This window comes from Pseudorasbora parva, chromosome 13 (assembly GCF_024679245.1).
Source record: "Pseudorasbora parva isolate DD20220531a chromosome 13, ASM2467924v1, whole genome shotgun sequence".
In the NCBI taxonomy this organism is placed as follows: Eukaryota; Metazoa; Chordata; class Actinopteri; order Cypriniformes; family Gobionidae; genus Pseudorasbora; species Pseudorasbora parva.
The window spans coordinates 24539693-24566821 of record NC_090184.1 but is presented as its reverse complement, the minus strand read 5'-3'; the positions used below and the strand labels follow the sequence as shown (position 1 = coordinate 24566821).

General features: G+C 38.3%; 1 protein-coding gene across 2 annotated transcripts in view; it reads right to left on the bottom strand.

Moving 5' to 3' along the window:
- Positions 1 to 27129, bottom strand: part of aopep (aminopeptidase O (putative)) — a 115839-nt gene that overhangs the window by 35370 nt on the left and 53340 nt on the right. For both annotated transcript variants that reach the window (XM_067413591.1, XM_067413590.1), the window contains 6 exons: positions 26854 to 26956; positions 26658 to 26765; positions 25056 to 25099; positions 18634 to 18694; positions 12286 to 12348; positions 11639 to 11722 (listed from right to left, as the gene is read on the bottom strand). In XM_067413591.1, coding sequence (XP_067269692.1) covers positions 11639 to 11722; positions 12286 to 12348; positions 18634 to 18694; positions 25056 to 25099; positions 26658 to 26765; positions 26854 to 26956 — 463 coding nt within the window. The remainder of the gene's footprint in view (positions 1 to 11638; positions 11723 to 12285; positions 12349 to 18633; positions 18695 to 25055; positions 25100 to 26657; positions 26766 to 26853; positions 26957 to 27129) is intronic.

Genomic DNA, 27129 nt, shown 5'->3' with positions numbered 1-27129 from the left:
TCACACTGGCAGGCGCTGGATACGATGAATGAAAACTGTGAAGACGACGCTAAGTAACAGCTAAGTAAGCATGAGGTATTCACTAATGCTTCTTACGACATCTCTTACATAAACTACGCAAAATATTGTCTTTTGATTCGTTACTACATCCATCAATCAAATCTATGCTGGCTATGCATTGGCTAGGCATTGACTGGCTTATCCAACGAAGGACCGGCGAGTTTGACTGACAGATGCATCACCCAGTGACGCGCTCCCTTTCTAGCAAGTTTCCTAACCGGGCTTGTGATTGAAGGAAAGAGACATGGGAGGGTTTATTATGACCGGAATAGTCCACAGTACAGGGGAGATTGTCAAAATAAGGCTTACAATCGCTATTTCATTGAAAATGGACATGATTGATTACTCTTAACGCAAAACGCTTATGCAAACAACGGAGGATTTTTAGTTTTTTCCCCTTATTTTTTCGTTGTTTTGGATTAAAAGTGGGATGCATTTTGAAGAGTGGACTCTTACACAGACATGTATGCTGTTGTTTTGTGGATTCGTCCGATCTGATCTGAACGTCAGGAGATGAAAGATGAGTACCGCGTTCATTATGCTAATGTTTAAATAGCCACTGCTTTAGCATTTAATTTAACCCTTTCCTCTCTGGTGTATTTATTGCAAAAACGAGTTCAGAACATGAATCTTGAGTGTTTTAGCTTTCAAATGATGCATAGTTTGATATAGTTGATTGAACAGTTTGTATAAAACAAAAGTAATTATAAGTAGAGACACGCCCACTTGCGTCAGACGCCCCGCCCACGATCCGGTGCGGATTAAGAAGTTAAGAAGATTAAAGACTCCTGACAAGCAGCACGGGATGAGTCATCCTTACACATGGAGACTAATACGTGGCAGAGTGTCACACCAGGCGGCTGGAAACAGACCTGCTCTAAACATCTCCACCTGCTTTAACATTTAGATTCAGCTTTAGATTCCGCTCAGTATTGCATGCCATGCACACATCAATCCGAGAAAAATAACAGCACATATAGGCCACAAATGATCAAGAGACCAATTGGAAATTGAGAAAATAAACAAGATTTAAAAGTCAAGGTTACATGACTCATTAACAGTGACTCATATTTGCCTTTGCTTCATAATGGTCAGAGATTTGACACTTACTATAGGTCACTCTTGGAGCTTTCTAGACTTCTTACTCTTGGAAATTGTTCTTAAAAGCTACAAAATCTCCTGTTAGACTGACGTGTCTGTCTTCGCATCAAGTCTTACGAAACGAGAGGTCAAAAACATTACTCCTACATGCTGTAGATTCTTTTACCTTTCTATTTTCTGGTTTCAATCTAGGGTTTCAGGTTAATAATAGGCTACAGGGATTAGAATGACAATGCAAAGGCAGATGAATGTAAAGTAGCTGGTGGAGTAAATGCATACTAGTACAAGAATCAACAAATGCCACCCACCCACATTCAACAAATTAATTTGTATGCAAACATATCCGTGAAAATCTGGGCAAACATATGGCCATCTTTTAATTTGAGTGTCATATTGCCGAACAGACCCCCACAGAGAATGAAGCAAACACAACAGAAGGATGTAGTGCAATGGTAAGTGCGTTTTAATGTGCTATTGTCATCCTCCCTTTGAGCACTAGCAGCGCTGATTACAGCAAGCCATCCAACACACAGTCCACTGATTGTGCCAGTCAGGCGGGCAGCTATTTCTGCCCGCTATTCCTGTATATACCATTACTACTCGCTCTCTGGCCCCTCTCAATTCAAGACCCAAATATAGTGCCATCAAATGGATCTGATAAGGGCTCATTTTCCTGGCCCACTGCCAGCAAGCAAGAAAATCACTGAAACCATTTCACAATGGCATCAGTCCAATGGCATTTTTATTTTTGGGGGGGGTTTATTCTGTTTATTTTTAACGTTCAGTACAAACTTTTGGTGGTGTGGGAATTCTGAAAAACAGATGTTTTTCTTTGCTGAGCAGAGACGATATGTACTTCAGATTTGAGACTATGAGTGGAAGTTTGTGAAATAGGTACAAGTGGATTAATAACAGTGTTTTGTGCCTCCTCTATAGGATGAAGCATATGAGCAATATTTAATACAATAGCCTATATAGTAATTTCAATGTACACTACAATTTTAAAGAAAGTAAGACTTTTATTCATCATGCATTAAGGATGCATTAAACTGATCAAAAGTGATAGTAAAAGCTTTTTCATGCTTCTTTATAACTTTCTATTCCTCAAAGAATGCCGGAAAAATGTATCAGTTTCCTCTTCTTGTTTTCAACGTTGATAATATTAAAGGTCCCATTCTTTGCGATTCCATCTTTCAAACTTAAGTTAGTGTGTAATGTTGCTTTTAGAGCATAAATAATACCTGTAAAATTATAAAGCTCAAAGTTCAATGCCAAGCGAGATATTTTATTTAACAGAAGTTCCCTTTCAAAGCCTACAGCGAACGGTCGGTTTGGACTACACCCCTGCACTTCCTGCTTTAATGACGTAACTAAAACCTTTGTTGAGGAACCCTCCGCGCACAAGAACACGCAAATTCGGGGGCGTTGTCCTTTTGCTCTAGCAGGTCGAGAATAGAAAGCGTTGTTTTTGTAGAGTGTGTTTGTCGCCATGCCATTAAAACGCTGTTATTTTCATCCCGGAGTCAAATCACCTTTGTTTGGCCTTCCCACAGACGCTGTACGTAGAGATCAATGGCTACAGTTTATGGTTAACTTGGTTCCGGAAAATTATAATCACAATTTAAAACTATGTGCAGCACATTTTGCTGAGGACTGCTTCCTCAATCTCAATCAGTTTAATGCCGGATTCGCAGAAAGATTATTCTTAAAAGATGATGCAGTTCCCTCTTTGTCTGGAGAAGGCGTTGTTTATATGGACCACAACCGGTAAGTGTATTTTATTATTTAAGTCGGTCCGTTTAACAGTTTATGTAACTCATGACAAAGTGCAACGCTGTTTAGCTTTGTTTACTAACGTTACATGGTAATTGAAACTAATCCGAAAAACTTAGCATATAAAAGTGTAATAATTCATTCAGACACCATCGATTGTTGGTGTTTGTAATGAACAGTTTAAACTACTGAATAGACAGCTTACCATTCTGAAACATCCCGCAAAAGTCTTTCCTGAGCAGGTTGTAATCGATCCTCTTCGATATTCTCCGGGTCTGATTCCGGCTCAAATTGATAAGGCAATATAGACATTTTTGCAATAACATTGAGCGCGCGTATTGTATCTACCCGTTATGATAAGAGGCGGGACCTTTCCGGTCAACGTGCTAAGCTGCTGTCCAATCACAGAGCGGGAAGCGCTGGCCTAATCAGAACTTGTTACGTATTTCTGAAGGAGGGACTTCATAGAACAAGGAAATCATCAGGCCATTTTTAGGACGGAGGAAACACCGGTATACAGATAAGTAAATTGTGTGAAAAATACTGGGTTTTTTTACACGCGAAACATGAACTCATGTTATATTGCACACTGTATACATAATCAAAGCTTCGAAAACACGCAAAGAATGGGACCTTTAAGTAAATATTTCTTGAACACTAAATCAGCATATTAAGAGTGATGTCAGAAGGATCATGTGACACTGAAAACTGGATTAATGATGATAAAAATTCAGCTTTGCCATCACAGAAATTAATACAACTTTAAAACAGATTACAACAGAAAGAAGTTATTGAAAATTTATATATTTTACAACATTACCGTTTTCACCAAATTTAAAATAAATAAATGCCTTGTTGAGCATAAGAGACTTCTTTCAAAAACATTAATATAAAATTATATTCAATTTTTAGTGTTAAAAACAGTATGATTAAATACCCACAGAATACATGCAGAATGTTTTCTCCAAAAAATGTCCATAGCAGAAATGTTATTTCCAACAGCATTTATTCAATAAAAGCAACATTTTGTAATTAAATGTGACAATATTGCATCATAGCAATTTGCCAGCTAGATCTAGTGTTCAATGAATTAGATATTCTGCAGTGTATAGCTACAGTATGTCATTAGGTTAAGTCATTAATAAAACAGATTTCTTGACTAAATTGAGTTTAATAGTTCAAAAGTAGAATAATCCATTTGAGTGCCTCTATACTAACCACTTATCATAAGCTTTCTGAAAGAAAAAAAAAAGAGTTACAGCATTCATAGCCTAGTCTTATTACAATTTTCTCCTTTGACGGAAGCACTTTGGCTAAAACAGCCCAAATTGATCTGTGTACCTAACGACAATTAAACCCCTTTAGAAGTCTCAGTTATTGGATTCATATGCGTCTCCCTTGATAATCTCCATGCCTGTGAGCCCAACAGCATTAAGCCCCTGCATTAAAGAGTGTGCCGCGTATGCTGTGGGCTTTACAAGTCTGCTCTGTAGACCTTCAGAGAGTGGAAGAGTGGGAGGGGAGGGGGAACTCAATGAGGCTAATAGTACCAGTGGTCCGTGAGACCCGCCGTCTCCCTCGCTCATTAACGAAACGCTGCTTTTCCCCTACCAGACAGATGTTGGAGTGCAGCGCTTACGACGAGTGAGAAATGAGATGAAGTGATGCCCGAGTCACTTCACTATGTTTTTTATTTGTGACCGTTGATTTAATTTCCCTCCAAATGAGGCCCGTGGAACATGATGCAAAACATGCATGGAGTCATTTAACACGGGACTCGTTTGAGCACTATATGCGACCTCTCATTTAAGAAGTCGAATTTATCCGCAAATTGGTATTTGACATAAATCCAATTGGAGCTTGAATGTCACGGTTGTGGAAATAGTGAGGGGCGACCATATGTAATCAGTTTAAGCGATGTGTGTCTGTGTATTTCCAAACTGATGCCTTTTCCATGTGCGCTGGAAAGACAAACACAGATGGTATTTAATGACACTAGAGATGTTGCTAGCTATTTTTCAGTGAGGAAACCACTCACGTTAAAAGCTTTGAGCCCTATTCCTCAGAGAAAACTTCGGCTTAGGCTGTCGATAGAAAAGTCAGAGTGTTTGCTAATTAAAAACTTAATGATCTGAATCATTTGATACACGGATATTTGTCTCTCTTGTGTTGAAGAAACTGTTGAAACAAACTTGTTGTATGGTTGTAGCTGTAGCCAAATCACAGTATAGGCCATAACTATCATCATCATCACCACCAAGAGCTGTCATTGGGACAAAAGAATCCTCTAAATAAGCTAAAAATGTTTAAAGAACGTTTTTGTCAATGGGGTCCCAAACACATTGGAAAGAAAAGAAAGCCATACAGATTTGGATACAACATGAGAGTGAGTTAATGATGACAGGATTTTCTTTTTTGAGTGAACTATCCCTTTAAGCTTATGCTGAACACCACATTTAGACCCAGAGGTCTCTAGACACATGTTAAAGTGCTTCTATGCTGGATAGAGGGGAAACGGAGAGACCACAGAGTTCTGCTTTCATGCACCAGGAGTGGCAGAGCCTTTTATATACATACTGTTCATATAATGCTCTGGCTTTTAAAGACCCTAGGTCTACATTACAACCCTCTACACTGTTCTCTAGCGAGCGAGCGTGCCCAATTACCGTATCAAATAAAAGCCATCAACTATATGAGGTTTGCTGATTATGATGGGCTTGCATAGGAAGTTGGACGCAAGAGCTCTTTTGAGAACATGGCTTATTGCATCCTCATATAGTACAAAAAAGACTGTGGAAATTCTCAGCCATGCAGCTCACAATAAAAATATGTGCACAGGCTAATGCTAATACACACGCATACCAGGCATTTAGCCTCAATAACAGGAAAAATGTACAAACACTGCCAGTACAGGCCTTTACACCAATGGTTTTCACCACATAGATGTCATAACTGATCTGCCTGCAGAGAATTCTACACTGACAGCCACTGTATTTTTGTTTTGTTTTTGCAAGCAACATATATAGATAATATTTCATTATTTTTTTAGAGGACATTTAATCAATGTTAATGTCTTTAACACAAAAAACATGTATCAAACCAGGCCATGCACACTTCAAACACACAAGTACATGTGCAATGTTCAGGTTCTCATAATGCAAGTCAGTCATTCAGTTGTCAATACTGGTTTCAGCTTTGAGCTGATCTGCATCTGACTTTGAAGTTGTAATGTATTCAAACTTAAAATAACTTTTCTGGTCAAATGATTGCATGTTGTATAAACCCCTCTGATGTGAGGAATGTGAAGTATAGTGTGTGAGTGTGTGTGTGTGTGTGTGTGTGTGTGTGTGTGTGTAAGTGTAATAAAAAGCACATGACTTCATGGTTTATTCTCTCTAGCATTTGTTCCTCTCCACAGCCTCTGCCCTTCACTTGCTTCTCTGCAATTGGACATGGACCCTGGATCATTCCCACACATGCACACAAGAGACACACATGACATCTCTCTCTTCTCACCTACATCCACACACACTCCCATATCAGAAAAATCTCCATATTTTTGTCAGGTTTTCCAGTAAAAATACACAAACATCCATATATAAGAGTTCAAAATTTACCAGCAAAGGAAACGTTTTAATTTATTTTTCTTCACTGAAAACCTATTTTTATCTGTATAAATCTAACAGAATTTACTGATGTTTACACTCAATCAATAATTAAAATTGAATGTAATTCAAGATATATAACCTGTATATTTATTTCTAATTTAATTTAATTTTAGAGAATATTTATAGAATAAATGTACTGGATCCTCTTTGTATTTAGCATTAATCTAAAAAACAAAACAAAAAAACAGGACATCTTTTTTCAGGACATTATCTCAAATAAATGTATCCTGTTTTAAGAAATTGTCCATTTATTCTTTAATAATAAAAAAGTCCCCATAATAAAAAATAATAAAAAAGTTCCACCGTCCCCCTTTATAATACTTTTTGCATAAAATTTTATTTTACAGAACGGATAATTGTTTGTTCCGGCTATTTAAAAAAAAAAAAAATATATATATATGTGTGTGTGTGTGTGTGAGGCAATATCCTGTCAATGTTAGTAGTGGCTCTATATTCCTGCATTTTCCCTGACGTGCAGTTAGTTCATGTGAGGAATGAGTCAGAAGTAATGGAGGAGACCTCCCCACCTTTTCCCTTCACTTCTGGCAAAGGAGGGGCAGCGAGTGAAAAGGTCAAGCTTGTTTTGCTTTTGTTTATGGATATTTTCTTTTTGTTGTTTTTCATGAATCTTGCCGAACTAAGCTTGTCTCTAATAACAGTGCGAATGAGATTCCAGGCCTGGCCGTCGCACATAACCGCACATTTTTGGATTGAATTGTATACTGTCTGGTGCCAAAATATTCACTAAATGCAGACATCCCCCTCTCGATCACACAAACACACACAACTCCAGACATTAGACCTACAGTCTGTCATTTTGTACTCTCAGGTCTTTAGAGAGGATCTGGATTGAGGGGCCTACTTCCTTTACTTCTTCCTCCAAATCCAAAAATGAGCTTTGGGTTCAGGATGTGGTGCATGAAAAAAAACTTCAGGAAAAGAGCAAGTTTGAGACTCTGATGAACAGAAGGAAACAGGTCACGGCAATCAAGTGCTCTGCTGGACATCTCAGTGCACGGTAGTAAAAAGGAAAATGGGTTTATGCTGTCAGAGGCCTGGGAAGATAAACTTGAGTGGCGTACATTACCGCAAAAAAATATCGAACGGGCCACAGGAACATCCATTTGGCTATGCAGAGTAACGATAATGTCAGCACACAACAGGAATTTGGATTAGGCTCAAAAACACACCGCCCCGCAAGTTACTGCTTTCATCTACATTCCAGCGAACGTTCAAAGGAGCACACGACTGTATAAAACAAATGCCGAAAAAGGAATTGAAGAAATGACTGTGAAGAATAAAGATTAGGAGTTTGGTGTATCTGCGTGTCACTATGGTTTCAGGCACTGCGGTCTAAGGGAAGGATTATGTTACTCATGAATGTGACCTTAATTTCAGACAACCCAGCATTCCTTTCCTTGACACTGTATATACAAAAAGAGATTTCACAACAGCGAAACCTCAGAGCATTGAGGAACATCGTAAAGTGCCTAGCCGTAAGATTACCTGTTCCCTAAAGCAACAATATGGCCTAAACTGCCACAGCTTAGCTCATACGATGGATGGGGTGTTGTGGTGCAGTGGTTAAATGAGGGTGACGCAAGCTGGAGTCTGGGCCGAATTTAATTTACCCATCACTTCCTCATATCTTTCTATCCTTTCTTTACTATCCCCATAAATAGAAGTGTCAAAAGAGCCCAAAATACAATAAAACTGGACTAGTAGCTGAAAGATTGTGGTTTGAACCATGAATGGATCAATTGTGCCCAATTGTGCCTAATGCTACCCGAGAGGAACGGTTCCTGTAGCTCATGGCACCATCAACACCACTGTCAGAGGTTCAGTTCCCAGGAAAAACACATACACTGCCATTCAAAAGTTTGGGGTCAGTAAGATTTGACAGTTACAGTGACAGCAAAGACTTGCAGTGTTAAAAGTTTCAAATAAATGCTGTTCTTATGAACTTTCTACTCAGCAATTTTCTATTCATTTCTATTCATAACATTGATAATATTAAAACATGTTTTTGAGTGGCAAATCATCATTTTAAAATGCTTTCTGAAGGGTCATGTGACGCCGAAGACTGCAGTTTTGACACTGAAAATTTAGCTTTGCAATCACGGGAATAAATTACATTTTAACATATACTTAAATACGTAGATAAAACAAACACATTTAAAATTGTAATACTACTACTACTACTACTACTACTACTACTACTAATAATAATAATAATAATAATAATAATAATACATATAACTATTTTTGGTCAAATTAATGCAGCTTTGTATATATCTTTGTATATATCCCCAAACTTTATAATGGTATAATGATAAAAATAGCTTGAATGCTCTATAAAGCACAATAGACATTCACAATTGTGTTAATAGAAGTCAAGAGAGCAAGTCTGGTGTATGACTACAGCTTATGTCTTTAGTGTACCGCGAGTCTTTTTGGATTTAATTGTCTACTAAAGCAGAGACTTTCAAACAAGGACACCTGTGGCTCAATGTCAATATTTCACCTTATGTGGTTGCACCAAATGGTTAGCAGCTATGTGGGAGGCTAGATAATATATGAGAATGTATAGAGGCCGGTCCCTCTGTCTCTGTGATTAGCCGGTGCAGACAGGCTCTCTCATTAGCTTGGCTTTGGATGAAAATGGAGCAAAATGAAGCTCATTATCACAAAGCGTAACTAATATAGCACAGCAACTCCCCAAACACACACACACACACACACACACACACACACACACAGACACACACTCAAATGGGAGGCAATAAAAACCCCATTCTTTTCCGGCCCAAAACTTTCATTTAACATTAAAGTGACCCTGATCTCAGTCTGGGGTTAGCGGGGGGTGTCTGGACCTGAACAGTGCCAATTACCTATGATGTAATTACCTATGAGAGCGAAGCGTTTGCTGCACTGCCTGTAGGGCCCACATGCTCTCCTCTAGCCCCTCCATCGCTTTAAGGGCTCGGCCTGAGCTTGATTTATGGGCAAGCCGAGGATGGGGCGCCCGCTTTTGAAGTCCATGAATGTGCAATATAAAATACACCTGGAAAGAGCCAGGGGCTCCCAGTGCCTTACACGAGCAGGGGGTGGGGTGAGAGGAAGAGGGCATGAGGAGAGGAGGGGTCACCAGTGTTTCCTTTCAGGTTGGCTTTTATGGCACCACTTCAAACAATCGCTCGGGCTCTCTCTTTCTCTCTCTGTCCCCACCCTGATCATTGTACAGAGCCAACTGGACTGTAATTGGTCTTTCTTCTCTTTCATGGGCCTGTCTCTCTCTCTATGCACCCCCATCATTGTTCTCTGAAGTAACTTGTAACAAATGTGTCAATTCACCAGGTGCCAGAAAGACTGCACTTCTCTCTAAGTGTGGTATGGGGAGGTTTCGGATCTGTTAAACATCTTCAAAATATCACATTATCACAAAATTTGTTTTATGTGATAAATCAGTGAGGACATTCCTCAGTTCACTTGCTGTACTATAACATGTAAATATAAATGCACATGAATATGGCAATCATTAAATATATTGTATGTAGTGATGACCTAGAAAAGTTAAAATTAGAATTTTAAATAATTTAAAATAAAGAAAATAATGACATAAAATATATAATATAAAAGTATTATTTTTATTTAATAACTCAAAATCCTAACAAAATTGTATTATAATTGACTTCTTAAAATGCATAATAACATATTTTAAATCTAATAAGGTTTAGGATTTTGAATAACTTTTATATAACTGAATAAATTTAATATAAAATGAAGAATACTGTATAACATATTTATTGTCAAAACCTTTCTTAGTTTAAATATTGAAAATCCTAATTCTGAAATTAAATTTAACTATATTAAATCATGTTTTTTATTATTTAAAATGATTTATGTTGTTAAAATTAAATACATTATAATAATAAGAGCAAATAATTGTATTAAAATCTCACATTTGGATGCCACTTAAAATCAAAATACAACTGAATTCCCATCGGACATCACGATTGCATGGCTATACTTTTAGTAAGGGTTAACAGCTTCATCGAGACAAATGGTAGCAGCTGTAAAATGTGACACTTAAGAATGTCCTTTCACTAAGACAGTGAAGACTATAGTACTTCAGAATATTTGCTCCAGCCAATGAAACACACACACACATATATGTACACACACCTACCACTGAAGTGACAAAAACAGGATCTTGGTGCAGACATTACATCAGCGCTGAAACTTGAAAATGACATAACCTAAATCACACAAGATAGCACACAATACACACACCCAGCACACACACATGGAGGAGTTTGTGATGCTAACTCTGCCGTCTGATTTGTGAACATACTTTAATAGAGGTTCGACCGCACTGTTTGGTGTGCAGCCAGTCGCCGTGCAGATTCCACATGTGCGTGACTTTCAGCGAGACAAACTGTTTGACAATTTGGGTAAAGCCTTGAGGAGGAATCTGTATACACATATGCATAACTTCGAACTTTCGATAAACACAGAGAGAAAAAGAGTACACAAAATCATCACGCTCATGCACACACATAAACTCACACGCTGAATGAGCAACAGGTATCTTCCTTGGCGGGAGATCAGCCATTTTGAAGCTAAACCCGAAAGGAGTGACTCATTGCCATCACATGATACGGCACAAAAAAAAAAACCCGGCCACAAGCTATTTCAGGTCGTGCCTTGATTTCCCCCCACCTATCTTCTGTTGTCGGGTGGCCAAGGGGCGGACACATGAGATGGGTGTATGTGTGAACCTTTCTACAGCATTCAATGCCCTCTAGTACGTCATCAGCGTACTAAAATCTGATAGCCCTGCTCCGCAACAAAACTACGTGCAAACTTGAGCAAAGAGCAGAAGTTGGAGGACATCATTAGGCACGATTAACCAAAACTATGGATGTGTCCTACTCCGGAAAGACCGAACTGAGTGGGAAATTATTAGGGAAAGATGCAGTAAAGACAAACGGGTGGGATGAGATCTATTTAAAGCCTGCTTGGCAGGGTCTTACCTCTTTGAAGTTAACCTTGGGCCCTGCTCTTTTCCGCTTGCTGCCCTTTCCACCAGAGCCACTGAAGTGAATCCATTTTGCAACCTGCGGAAGAGGCAGAGGCGGATGGGAGAGAGAGAGATAAAGATAGAGTGAGAAGGTGAGAGAGACAAAGACATCGTAAAATACCTGCTGCACCACATTTTCGCCTACTTCTCAGTGATGAAACAGTTAAATACGATGCACTCAGCACATAACTAGTTCAATTCAACAGTTTCTACACTAAAGGACGTCATTCAAACATCAGCAAAACAGATCAAATGAAAGACACTAAATAAAGAGCATGAGGGTAAAATCCTTCACTTTTCAACACACAAAATACATCTTCTAATACTGTGATTTCCTCTCTTAACCACTGAGTGATGCTGCAGGTACAAGAAACATCAAATACAATCCACAATTACACAATAAAGATGATTCAAACCACGTACATGCCCAAATACTTTCTCAAAACAGAAGATCCACAGTTATAAAAGTTACCAAAAGCTCTTGAATGAAGTGAATGAAGTGCTACAGGTCATATAGTAATAAACTATTAATCTGCAATGGAAGAAAGATTTAAACAGGTGTTCAATGAGAGCTTAGGAGTTAAAAAAAAAGTCCTTTACCTCTTCTCTGACTTCTTGCACCGCTGGAGTCTGCAACCATTCTGAGCAGGCGTCCCTCAGCCACTGAACAAGAGGAAGAGGGCAGCAGAATGTTGAGTGGAGAGAGAGAGAGAGAGAGAGAGAGAGAGAGAGAGAGAGAGAGAGAGAGAGAGAGAGAGAGAGAGAATCACTTGTTCCTTGATGAGAACTAACCACTCGACACAGCAAGCTCTGCGACCAGGAGCATGAGTATTAAACCAAGGACAAAATCCCCTTATTAAGTTGAAACGGAGGAGTTATCCTCTAAAGATCCATGCTTGTGTCTCCTGCGAGATCTTCCGCGCGCTCGCTCTGCACTTAACCTTATTAAAGCTCGCACCGTCGGCGCACTGAATACCTTCCCTCACTGAGGGAGGGAGGAAAGAGAAAGGAGTGGAGCGAGTGAGAAAAGGAGGAGGCAGAGAGATGAGGTGTGCGTGTGGGGGAGCAGACGGCTGTAGCGGCAGTAAAAGGTCTGTGAACGGAGCTTCATTGTAATCAACAGTGTTCGCTCCCTGTGCAGCCAGAGGAGGGGCCGTTTGTGTCTTTCTCTCTTTCCGTCACACACACGCAAGCACGCACACATGCTTCTCTCGGGGCCGCTGCTCTCAGGAGGACTGTCTCTTTAAAACTGATGAGCTGTATGTGCGTAGAGGTGTGTAAACACAAAGGCAGGTATAGAAGGATCTCACAGACAGGCTGACACGGCCTCCCACAGGTAATAAGAAACATGTGGGAGATAAGAGAAGAAAAAACAGACCCCTATCCATTACAAAAAAAAAGTCAAGTGATCTTGGTATCAGGTATTACTTTATTCATATAACATGGTACATCAAAGGTAGTTCCAATAATATCAGGACTTTTACCAAATACATCTTCGGAAGCAAATGTGCAGTGGTGTGGGTGGTTGCTAAGGCGTTGTGAGTGGTTGCTAGGGGGTTATTTACTCACTCAGATAAAAAAGAGAGGCTATATCTTTCATTTTATTCTGACAGGCAGCAAAAAATCTGATTTTTCTGTCTATCCAACTTATAGCAAGGGTTAAAGCCAGGCCTATATTAGTTTTAGTTATTTATTTTTCTATTCATTTTGCATTTGTATTCATTCAAGTTTTATGTAATTTCTTTTTGAATATTATTTTTGTATTTTATACATTTAGTATGCTAAAAAATATAATTTTATTTCAGTTTATCTAGTTATATTTATTTCAGTCAACAAAACCTTCTACACTATTTAAAATAACACTATTCTAAATACATAATCAGTGACATATTCAATCTTTGAACTCTGTGTAAATAAACAAGTTTATTCAATTACACAGTTTGAATGCCCCTTTTTCTGTTCATTTATTATTAAGATCTGATGTAAATTATCCAATGTCCCTTTCATTATAGCTATTAAAGTCACACACAATGATGTAAGAAGTCAAATTATACCATTTTAATATTATACAAAACACAATCAGTTGAAATTAAAAACTCTGATTACTTGGAAAATGTCAGGTCGCATCTGGCAGAGGCAGACTATGAAAAATCTTGGTCCTTAAATATGGCTTGGGTTCCTCTTTCAATGCAAGTCTATACATTTTTCTGCTGATTTTAGGTATTTTAAGTCCAAAATGTTTAAGTCTTTTTTGAGTAAGAAAAGAAAAGATTTTTGAGAAACGATATTTAAGTAAGAAAAAATAGCACATCTCTCCTTGAAAAATGAGTCTTTATGTGTGTGCATGACTATTGGCAACTTTAAGAGTTAGAGACGTATTTTTGTTACCCCAGGGTAGAGAGAAAGTCTGCGATGTGTGCGTGTCTGTGTGTGTGTTTTTGTGACTTGTGTGCACTTTCGGGAAGGGAGAGTGGGCAGAGCAGAATTTGACTCTCGGGCTGCAAACTGCCATTGTTAACTTGGATACCACACAAAGCAGTTTTACGGCCCAGATTGCCTGGTTCATTCCCGGCACAGCCAGGCCTTTGTGCGCCTGCAAGACACTGCAATCAGCCCCCTCTCACAGCCAAACTCGTAAAGTACGCACAAACACACACTCGCAAACTCCCATCTCACACATGCTGACGGTATGTACGGTAAATGTAGTATTTCTGTATTAGTACGTCTGTATGAACTCCTAAACACAGCATGCTCAGAACTAAATTGGTGTTGAACAGTTAACAGTGGGATGCTGCTCTTGTGTTGGCGGCACAATAGCGACAGCTGCTTTTTACGATGATAGACGTGCTAACTGCTCCCACAGCTCTCTGAACTTGAGATTAATATTTTATACTGTATAATCTGTTAAATGATCTGATCCTTATTACTTTCTTAACACATTCAGAGTCTTTTCGTGCTTTATATGATTCATTGGTGACAAAACAATTGTCTTTGTAAACGTTCATCACAAAAACTGTCTTTTAGGCCAAGCACATGCTATGAGGCTGAAGGTCGCCGCCCCCCTGCGCACAATTAAAGACAGAGCTTATTGTTTTCTGTCGCGTTTATGCACACTTTACACAACTAACAGCAGACTAAGCACGTCAATTAGAAGATCTTCTTCTCACCCACTGTAATTATTATGATCCCAAATTCCTAATTTTCAATAAAATTTCATACACAAAGCAACATAAGTGTTGATTCTTTACAGCACGCCAACAAATAACACGAAAGAATGGCTTGAAGACATTTTTACACTGATTTGCACAGAAAATTATAAACAGCAGTTGAGACGACATGAGATTTCATTAGCTGTTTTTTAATGCTACTTACTTACTTGCTATTTTTTATCAAACATATCTTTGTCTTTTTTATTTAAAAAATAAGCTGCCCCGCATAAAATGTTGTGCTCTAGTCAGTAAGTGGACAAAAATACACACTCAAACTCATCCCTCAAAAACACACTAAATTCCTCTCTCAGGAGCTAAAATAACTGGAAATGAACTTGCACTTGCTCATTGAAGTGGCAGTGAGCTTGACATTGGGGCAAATGCCACTGATGCGGTGTCCCAAATTCTAGTGAGTTGCTTACAGAGGCAGTACATTAAGGCAACAGTACCAACCAATGCACAGATGGTTGCAAAAGGTAAGAAACTTTTACTCACCCATGTCATTCCAAACCTAAATGATTTTTATTCTTTGTTGGAACAAAAAAAAAAGATACTTTGAAAAAGTTCTTATTCAATGAAAGCCAATAGGATCCAAAGCTGTTTGGGATTAAAGTCATACAGGTTTGGAATGTTAACCATAAGTGCATTATCCCTCTAAGATACCACGTTTATGCAAAATCCTGAAGCAGAATTGCATGTATCCTTCATGGAGAAGGCAAAACCAAAATCTACTGCGATGAGCTCATTGAAAATCATACAACCCCAAATCAGAAAAAGTTGGGACAGTTTGGAAAACGCAAATAAAAAAAGAAAGTAGTGATTTCTAAATTTACTTTGACTTGTATTTCATTGCAGACAAAAAAAAAAGCAGCATCCAAGAAAGATCTAATCCTTTAGGAGCAAAGATGGGCCGAGGATCGCCAGTTTGCCAACAAATACGTGAGAAAATTATTGAAATGTTTAAAAACAATGTTCCTCAAAGAAAGATAGAAAGAGATTTGGATATTTCACATTCAACAGTGCATAACATAATTACAAGATTCAAGGAATCTGGAGGAATTACAGTGCGTAAAGGACAAGGCCGCAAGCCTAAGCTGAACAACCGTGATCTCCGATCCCTCAGGCGGCACTGCATCAAGAATCGTCATTCATCTATAAGCGATATCACCACATGGGCTCAGGACTACTTTGGCAAACTTTTGTCAAGTACCACAATACGTAGTTACATCCACAAATCAAATGCCAGTTAAAACTGCACTGTGCCAAAAGGAAGCTTTATGTTAACAGTGTCCAGAAGCGCCGTTGACTTCTCTGGGCTCAGAGGCATCTGGGATGGACCATCACACAGTGGAAATGTGTACTGTGGTCAAATGAATCAGTATTTCAGGTATTTTTTGGGAGGAATGGACGCCGTGTGCTCCGGACCAAAGAAGAAATGGATCATCCAGACTGTTACCAGCAACAAGTCCAAAAGCCAGGGTCTGTCATGGTATGGGGTTGTGTCAGTGCCCTTGGCAAAGGTAACTTGCACTTCTGTGAAGGCACCATTAATGCTGAAAAGTACATAGAGATTTTGGAGCATAATATCCTGCCTTCAAGAAGATATCTTTTCCAGGGATGTCCATGCATATTTCAACAAGACAATGCAAAACCACATTCTGCACACATTACAAAGTCCTGGCTGCGGAGGAAGAGGGTACGGGTACTTGACTGGCCTGTCTGCAGTCCCGACCTGTCTCCAATAGAGAATGTGTGGCACATTTTGAAGCGCAAAATGCGACAACGAAGACCCCGTACTGTTGCCAACCTTAAGATTTGTTTGCAGGAAGAATGGGACAAAACTACACCTGAAACACTTCATCACTTGATGTCTTCAGTCCCTAAACGTCTTTTAAGTGTTGTGAAAAGGAATGGCAACATTACAAAGTGGTAAATGCTTTACTGTCCCAACTTTTTTTGAAATGTGTTGCGATCTGAATGACAGGAAAGGATGCATATTTACAAATGACATGAAGTTGACCAGACAAAACATGAAATATTTTGTGTTCATATTGTCTGCAATGAAATACAAGTCAAAGTAATTTTAGAAATCACTTCTTTTTTTTTTTATTTGCACATTCCATACTGTCCCAACTTTTTCTGATTTGGGGTTGTAAATCCAAGATGGTGGAGAAAGCAGGCGATTTATAAATTCTTCAAACATTTAATTCAAAACAAAAAAATATTAAAAAGCTAGATCAGCATATTTAAAAAGTGATTATTTTACTCAATATTTGTATGCGCTTTGTATTTTTAGAGTATTGTGCTGTTAGCTTAGCAACATGTTAGCATCATATTCTATCGCAAGTCAAGTGTCCTGTGCAGAGAGTTTCTACATGCTTTCCATATTGGTTTACCGATGAGGTTCCATGACATCTAGGATGCTACCTTAGAAGACAGCGTCCCATGTAGGCAAAAGGGTGCATGCATAGGTTTTTGATCAGAGCTCTAGTTCTCTAAAACCAGCTTAAATGCCACTGTGCATTCTAATGTCCTGAACCACAGCTATTTCCATACAGTTGCACCCAAGCTAATGATCTGAAAGCTGCTTTGCTTTTCCTGACGTTTGTCAGGATTGGGATTTGGTAGACTGCTCTGAATGTATTCTTTCAGCATCATCCCACAGCGAGTGGAGTCAAAGGGGGTCATGAGATTCAGATTGTCCCAGCCTTAAACCCACCTCAAAATGCAGATATAGCAACTTATTATGCTCGCTCAAATGTTTGCCATCTTAAAAATAGCACAATGAAAAAGAGAGCTCCGTTCCCATCTCATCCCTCCCATTTGTATGTGTGTGTGTGTATGTGGCTGTGATTGTTTATTGTGGGGATCGTCTATTTCCTGCCATTATTTATTTAGAGGAACGTTCAAGAAGAACATGTTTTTTTAAGTCAAAGTAAAGGCTTAACACAGGGGGGTTAAAACAAGGATTTTATCCAAAAGTAAAACTGTTCCTGTGCTGATTTTGGCAGCCATGTGTCATTAGATCCAATGGCGGCGTCAATGAAAATGGCACCGCATGTCAGTCTGGTTAGCGAATGGGGGTAAATTGAGCACAAAACTGAGACAAACTGTGCAGAAAAGGAGAGAGATTAACGTTTGAAAGCATTTCTTTGAGACATAGACTCAGGATGGATGAACGGAAAGGCTTTTGTGGTCTTCTCTGGTTGTTACAAAACAAAAAAGATCTTCCAATCTTCATTCAACAGACTAAATTCCACACATGCAGCCTCCATAGAACTATAGCTGGAAACATGATATCTTCAGTGTGGAAGTGAATCGCCTTCCAAACAGTAAAAGAATGACTAAATTCAGATAATAATCAGTGGCCAATGCCAATAGAAAAAGACAGATTTATGGATTCATATTAGTCATCAATTGTTTAAGGGTGTGTGGCAGCCCGGTTTAGAAATGCTTGAGAGGTTAAATAGATCTTAAAGCAATAGAAAAGCTGCTTCATTCATACCATGTGTCAGTCCTGGAAAGATATACGCACATGCTCTATGTTCTATTGCTCAAGAGGAAATGGATTAAAAACGGTTTTACATTCTGGGTGACAGGCATGAGAGGTAGCACCAATACATCTTTTACATGTTGTGTAACAAGCCTGCTTTCATTTCTTTTGCATAATCATAGAGTATATAATCTGGCTTGAATAAGCAAACATCTCAAAATAGATCTTAGCTTTTTTTCTTCTTACCTCTGGCATTTCAGGTGTATCTAACCAGTCTGAAAAGATGGTTTCGAGTTTGATGCCTTGACTGAAAGAGAAAAGTGATACATTCAGTAATTGTTGGAGGAGATCAAGGCCTTTGGCTTTGCTTTCATCATTCAAATTAAAAGCAATTTTAACAAGAAGTCTCCATGTAATGTGTGTGACTACCTTTAGGCGTTGGGAAAAGTTCTGAATTTAAGATTTGACTCCCTTTCGATTCATGAGTTGACATTTAAATTGAATCGACCACATGCCACAGGATATTGAATTGGAATGACAGGAAGAGGAATGACTTAATTGCAATTCAACAAATCAGTTTGCAACAAAAAACAAATAATTCACTTTTTCATTAAAGCTGCTGTCCATAACTTTTTTTTGTGTTCAAGATTTACTAATATTATACAATGAGAATGTACAACATTAATCCATTTTCCAAACCGTATTTTTGTCTTACCCTGAATAATTATGTTACACTTATAATAAAAGTTTATATTGGGACTATATCAGGCCAGACTGGTAGGATCCGCTGCGGAGGAGCACATCTCTGTGTGACTCGCCATAGACATAACAGAGAGAAGTAACTCCGGCTGCAATGTTCTTCCGCAAGACGCATGCAGTTCTGTTAAATAGAGCGCTAAAGCACAAAAAGTTATGGACTGCAGCTTTAATAAATCACTATTGATTATTCCCTTTATTTACCTGAATAAAAAAAGAATTAGACATATTTCCCTAAACTATGTTTAATGCTAAAATCACTAAATATATATATTTCAATGCCACAAAATGTCCAGATGATTTTTTTTCTATAAAACATCAAAATGTATATCAATTAGTATGTAAAATATTGAGTAAATGTAGAGAATTCTTGGAAATAAATGTTCCACCATACTATGACCTAAATATATAATTAAATGAATCTTTTGTACACTCTGAGAATCAAAGGTACAGTTCTGTCACTGGGGTGGTACCCTAAGGTACAAAAGTGAAAAGGTACATCTTTGTACCTTACTCAACCCTAAATGGTACATATAAGTACCTTAAAAGGTACATATCAGTACTTTAAGAGTGCATTTAAAATTAGTTCCTTAAAAGGTACATAGTAGTACCTGAAAGGTAGATATTAGTACCTTTTCAGTTTTGTACCTTAGGGTACTGCCCCAGTGACAGCAATGTTCCTTTTTTTCTGACAGTGTAGATGCCATTAAACCATTGATTATTAATATAATCTAAAGTGTCTGGAAATGTCATTCCAAATACTGTTGTGTGCATGCTAATGAATTATTCACACATACAGTAAAACTTAAGTTTCTTTTATTGCTATTCAGTATTATTTTATCCCATTTTAATTTGACTTTAAATTTGTACATTTAATTCCAATTACAATCCTGTTTGCTACCTTAATTAAAATTCCACTGTCACTGAATTAGGCTTTTCAATTCAACTCCCAGTGGTGCACAACCCTGGTGACAATGGGGTACATATTTGCTTTTCTTCTTTCCCCTCAAAGTATTTTTTTTTCTCTGGCTGTAATTGAAGCCATTCACCACTTACTCCAAATCAATCTTGTTAATGTGCAAGAGCGCAGACACGCACATGCACACACACAAACACAAAGCACATATAATCAACTAAATGGACTGTCTCAGACAGGAACAGTGTGTCTCCAACACTTGTGGCCCTTTGACACAACAGTTGAGCACATATACTTGATGACAAAAGAAAAGGATGGAAATTTCCATCCCAACATCGAAGAGGGAAAAGCCCTCAGTGTCAGAGCAAATCACTAAGCTCACCGGTCTGTGATTACTAAATAACAGTTCTGTCATGCCACGGCATGTTGTTGCAGAATAAAAGCAAGGCTCTTACAAGCAAAAACTCAAAAGCATGCTGAGATTGATTTGATGAATCATGAATGCTAATTAAAAGAATCTGTGAAGTACACTTAGCATGTAAACACTTTTCTGGTTTGATTAGTCACGCGGTTATATACATTTTTGTCCAATTAATAACTTCTAACTTAGATAAAGTGGAAAGCATGCAGCATTGATTTCTCAATGCTACTTTAAACTTACACTGTGTGATATTTTCCCCCATCTAGCGGTGAAAAGGTATATGACAATCCAGTGAATAATAGCTTCTGTTCCTCTCAATTCTGATTTCGTTTAGCTCTTACGGTGGCCGATTTAGTCCAAGATTGACATGGCAATCCCCCTCTTCACATTCGACACGGTGCCATCGAGTGTTAAAACGTGAAAGGCGAAGCTTGAATTTATGGGTATGTCCCTCTTTGGCTAATGTACTTTCAAGATGGAGGAGCAACATGGCGACCAGCATTCGAACCCCTCACCCGTATGTATTTTCAATGGCATATTATAAACTTATGAAAATACTTTATTACTTGAAAGAAGTAAATATTCATTAATGCACATATATTTTTGAAAGAACTAAGATTAACATTAACATATTAATGATCCCCAACTGTCACGCAAACGTTGGGGATCATTAATATGTTAATTTGCATATGCAACATTTGCATATGTCCGAACATGTTCATTGGCAGGCGGACCTGACGGAGCGAATCATCGGGACTGCAGGTAAACAAGCTTCACATGAGGATAGTAAAAGCTCTCATGGACACATGTCATGTTCCAGGCTATGTAGGGGACGTGAGGACTTTTCTACCCTTCCCACAGATAAAAAATGTCAACAGTCATGGTTGATGGAAACTCCAAGTACCATACAAAACTAAATAGTGTGTCTAATGACAAAGGTTAATATTATTTTATATTACAAAATACAAGCGTAGATACGTTGCTTACAGATCATTCACTCGATCCTTCTAGCAAACGTCACCTTTTCCACCATATAAGTTAAAACGATATCATTTGACAAGGCCATTAATTTTGTAAAAATATATACATTTAAATTTTTGAGAACTTAACTATGATGTTTTTGCATGCTTGTATTTCAGAGTACATCACAGTCACTACATAGCCTACATTGTGACTAACATTATACAGTATAAACATGCAATATCGTTGACGAAAAAAGACAAGTCTAAAATCACTGGTTTTGGTTTTGTCTGAGGGAAGGAAGAGTTTGTGCGTGCGGTTGCCAGATTTCAGTAATTTAATCCCCCAAAAAGAGCTTTTCTGTGAAAAGAACACGTATACTATCCAGTGTTTTACCTAAACGTACAATCTGGCAACCATATGCACGCAATCTCTCTCGCGCGCGCGCGCGCGCGGATGATCTGAAAACACCAATAAACAAGTAAGCTGCATTTTAGCAATCTCCATTTAAGTTGTCATGCTTAAAGTGTCATTCAGTCGGTCTGTGTTCTGTCAGGACGGTCAGGACGCATGAGCCGCTTCGCTGAACAACTGAACTGCTGTGTGCTGTCGAAATAAGCCAAGCAGAGCTCAACATTAATATTAATGACTCTTCCAAATAAGGCAAAAACAGAGCATTACTTCCTTATAGGGTTGTAAATGGACCTGTAAAACTGTATGTAGATATCAGAGAACAATTTAACATATTGTTTCAACTCATTCTAGGGCACCTTTAAAAAAATGTTAAACAAGATTAAACAAACACATTTAATTACTTAAACATCCAAGTTGATTGTACTTTAAAATTTAAGGCAGAAACCTTTTAAAGTGTAGTGTAGTAAGCATAGAAAATCTGTGATATCAAAGATAACTATTTAACAAAGACAGTTACTCATTCATATGGTCAGATCAATATAACTTAACCTTAGTTCTTGCTACAGTTTAAATAAAAATTTGTCAAAATAATATGGTAACTATAGTATATTATAGTAGTTTAGTAGTTCCTTCAGAAACTGACAAACACTGAACTAGCACTATAAACACACTGCCCATGCAAAATTTGCCTTCAAGAAGGTTTTGTGGGTGGTTGCTAACATGTTGCTATGTTTGTGTTTGGTTGCTAGGATATTTTGGGTGGTTGCTAGGTGGTTGTTTACTGGCCTGATGAAATGAGTCCACTCATCCAAAGCCTATACTATTCTGGTAGATACAGTACATATATCGTATAGAGGCAACGTGGGGGAGAGGACGCTGGCGTCGTCTGTTCGCCGCTTCTCCACCCACAAAAATCATGTTGTACTATTAGATTTAGATTTTATTTTATTTCTTTATGTTTGTGACTAGTCTAACAGTCAGAGCTACTATTGGAGCTGTTGCTGATTGCTGGCAGCCACTGAGAGGACGTTGTTCGTCGTTTCGCCGTTTTCCACCGCTTCTCTAATGTTTGTGTTTGAATTGCTGCGGTTGGTTCTGGTTTGGAGGACATTTGATGTTTCTCGCCGCGACTGCTCACTGGTGATCTCCCTTGGGCTTAAGCTGCATGGTGGCTGAAGTTTGCACCGGGCTAGCGTCATCTGGGCCATCGTAATCGGCGTCCGGCATGATGTTGGGATGTTCCGCTTCTCGGCTGCACCGCTGTTCCGTCCTGCATTGCGGCCGTGGAGCGGCTTGGACTTCTGCGCCGACCCCGGTGTGTACACAGAAGTCCCCGGAAAAATGTTCTGCCTCCTGCATGGTGCTGCGGCGATCCCCATCGTTTGAATCGTCACGAAGACCCATCATCTGGTCTTCAGCTGTCCTGCCTCGGCGATGTCATCAGGACACACTGCCGCTGGGAGAAATCTGAAACATGGAGTGGACCACAGTGTGCTGCGGAGCTAACAGAGACTTCCACCATCAGCTGTTTTCTGTTCACCATCAGCTCTGTTTCTGTTCACCATCAGCTCTGTTTCTGTTCACCATCAGCTCTGTTTCTGTTCACCATCAGCTCTGTTTCTGTTCACCATCAGCTCTGTTTCTGTTCACCATCAGCTCTGTTTCTGTTCACCATCAGCTCTGTTTCTGTTCACCATCAGCTCTGTTTCTATTCTGTTTTCTGTTGTTGGTAGGATTGTTTGTAGTATTCTATATTTTTACTTTTTATTCATTTTTTGTGTTATCCCCCCCCCCCCCCCCTTTGTTGCACTTTGAGATTCTTCGGAATGAAAAGTGCATTATAAATAAAATCTATTATTATTATTATTATTATATGGCTCAGGTAATTCTCTTAATGTACTTTATGTCTAAGGGATCCATTGTCCATTGTTTTTGTCTGACAAAGGAAATATGTAGGTTCATTTGCTAAGAAAATGAATAGAAACTAAAAAAGGGGACAAGGTAAGCACAGATACCCAAACTGAGTCAGGCAAACATTAACAGAAGCTATCGTGGACTTTCTTAACTGGGAGGTGGTGTAGGAGGAACGGTTTGTCATGGAAGCATTGATTTGTCTTTGATCTGACACAAGGAGGCCCATCTGTGATTGTTTCACCACATCAGTCTGCCGTTCCAGCGTTGTGCCGCCATGAGTGTTTACACTTCTGAGCAGCAGACACAAATATTGAATGTCCTTACCTTTCAGTTTAATGTAATTTAATCAATCATCATCCAGTGGCTATGCCTTAATGAGCAAATGGAGTCTACATGAAAATGAAAGAGCGACAGATGAAACAGGAGAGGAGAGATGAAGAAATGAAGATCATAGGGAGAAGAGAGATGGAAGAGAGCTGATTGTTTCAGAATTTGCCATGATACCAGCATTTCTAGTCAAACCAATGCTAGTGTCATTTCATGACGCTACTGAACAGTGCTTTATTTAAAAAGTTACTACGTTAAAAAGTAATTTAATTACTTATTAAATAAAAATGTTTTTATTTAATAATGATTTAACTTATAAATTAAAATGGTATGTACCATTTACATACAGTATTTCTCAATTAATAAAACACAGCTTCAAGCAAACCGACATTAATAAAGAATAATTTAAGAACATTTACTTTTTATTGTTGTTTGACTAACATTAACAAGACACAGCTCTATTTACACAGTAAGTCCAATAGTACATATCTGATATTCTGACTCAACTTTTTGTACCGCCTAAAACTCAAGACATAACTGACTATATTAAAAACTCTCGAAGATGTGCTATTAAAAATATTTAAAAAACCCTATTAGAACTACTCTAGACTTCCCACTAGCCAAAAAGCACAAAAATATTATGAAGGGCAAAGTAGCCACTTCATATTTCTTCTATTTAATTTGTTTTTGGGCAGATTTAATGACAACATTATGTCAACATGTAAATGATGAAACAGTGAATAGGGAAAATAAATATTTGATTATACAATGGGTGAGTTTGGGCAATAGAGCCAGTGGAAAAACCATTTGAGGTAGAGCTGTAAAAGAAAGATTCCTGCAGAGTCTGGTTTAGATAAATACCTACAGTAAAAGTTCCCCACACTAATAATAATGGCAGAGTAGTTGAGGAGAATTGAGTATGTGTTTTGGACAGAAAATGTTGACACCATTTTATCATACCTGCATATTGCTGGAAATGTGTCCAGGAGCATCTGCAGGAAATCCTACAAGAGACAGACTACAGTATAAATTAAAAGCAGTGTGTCAATATCAAAGCTTCAAGCAGACCATAAAGTGTTTAAAAATACTAAAATGTCTTAAAGGGTTAATTCACCCAAAAATGAAAATTCTGTCATAAATAACTTACTCTCATGTCATTCGACACCCGTAAGACATTTGTTCATTTTTAAACACAAATTAAGAATTTTTTGTTGAAATCCGAATGGCTCGAAGGGCCTCCAATGGCAGCAGTAACATTTCCTCTCTCAAGACCCATAAAAGGCACTAAAGACGTCGTTACAAAGTCCATCTCACTACAGTGGTTCTACAATAATTTTATGAAGCGACATAAATAGTTTTTGTTCGCAAAAAATAAATAAATATGGACTTATATAGTGATGTCCGATTTCAAAACCCTGCTTCCTGAAGCTTCAGAGCTTAATGAATCAGTGTATAACGGCTGATTCGATACACTGATTCTAAACTGATTGCTGGATTAAAATAACAAGACATGAATAAAAATTAAAAGAATATTTCTATTTATTTATTTAGGGATAGCCCCTTGAGATGATCCATCTCTTTTTCGAGGGGGACCTTTTTCGAGGGGGAATATATGCACTCACATGAGCTGGTTACATTTTGTACAGCGTAAACAATTTACTGGCTAGGTCAAAACAGCTTCACCTCAACAAGTAATGTCACTGACTAATTCACTTAAATTATCTGATTTACTCCATGCATTATTTTGCAGTTCCTAATGAAGTTACTAGCCCAGCAATATTAAATATATCATATGTGATTTCCTGTTATCCTTTCTTTTTAGTGTCATGTAGCTGTGCATGTATAATATCTGCAGAGTTACAAAGCTCAAAGTCTCAAACCCAAAGATATATTCTTTGTAAAGAATATACAATTCTTTACCAAGAATAAAGAATTGTATATTATTTACAATAGAATATACAATTATATATCTCCCCCCAGCCAGAGCCGTCATGTTTTGGAGACGCTATGTTTTTCGTTGTGAAAGCCAAACTACTTTGTTTGGCCTTCCAAAAGAGAGGACAATTAGAAAACAGTGGTTAAGCTTTAGTTACATATTTGTAATTATCCAAATATTCGTCTGTGTGCTGCACATTTTTCAGAGGATGATGAGCTTTGTAAAAGCAAGATTTTCTGAAAAAAGTTTCAGAAAGGAGGGGTATAGAGGAGCAACAATTATGTACAGTATGTGTAAAATAATTACTTTTTTATCTAAAACCACATAAAAGCATTGCATTAAACCAAATACAAATAATGTTCTATTAAGAACCATGATATGACCCCTTTAACTCTTTTCTATATTTACCAAAAGCAATTGTAACTATCATTTGGTGCATCGTGGATTTTAATATTGAACCCTGGATGCAGCTATGTGTCAAATCAACTGGTGCATTATTTAACTGATCCAACCTGATGGAATGATGGCGAGATTGAAACAACAGCCAAAATATGCACATGCCTTCCAAAAGCTACATTTGCATTCAGGCTAAATTAATAGACAGTTCCCGTGCAGAACACACTCACCTGAGACAGAATCAGCTGCCCGTGGAATTTTCCCACAAACACTTTGAAGAAATCCAGGAACTCTTCTTCGCCAACCTGATCAGCCAGAAACTTCAAGAGGAAGTAGCCCTGAGAAAGAAAGAGAGAGAGCAACTCTACACAACCCAAAGCTTCCAGATATCCCAGAGGAGTATGCACTTTGAGCTATCATACATACCTTCAGATAGTGCACTTGCATGAAGGGTTTTTCTGGGTTGAGGGCATGTTTCACTACTGATGCACCAGACTCACTCACTTCACCCGTGTTCTCTTTATTGGGCCTGTAAACAAATACATATGCAAACGCACAAACACCACATGAATCAGACTGTGGTCGGATAAGGCAAAGTGCTGCATCTACAGCACTCTAGATAGGAATATACTTACATCAGCATACATTAAGACCTCCTAACAGTTTACTAAGTGTATAAACAATTGCATTTATGAAACCATT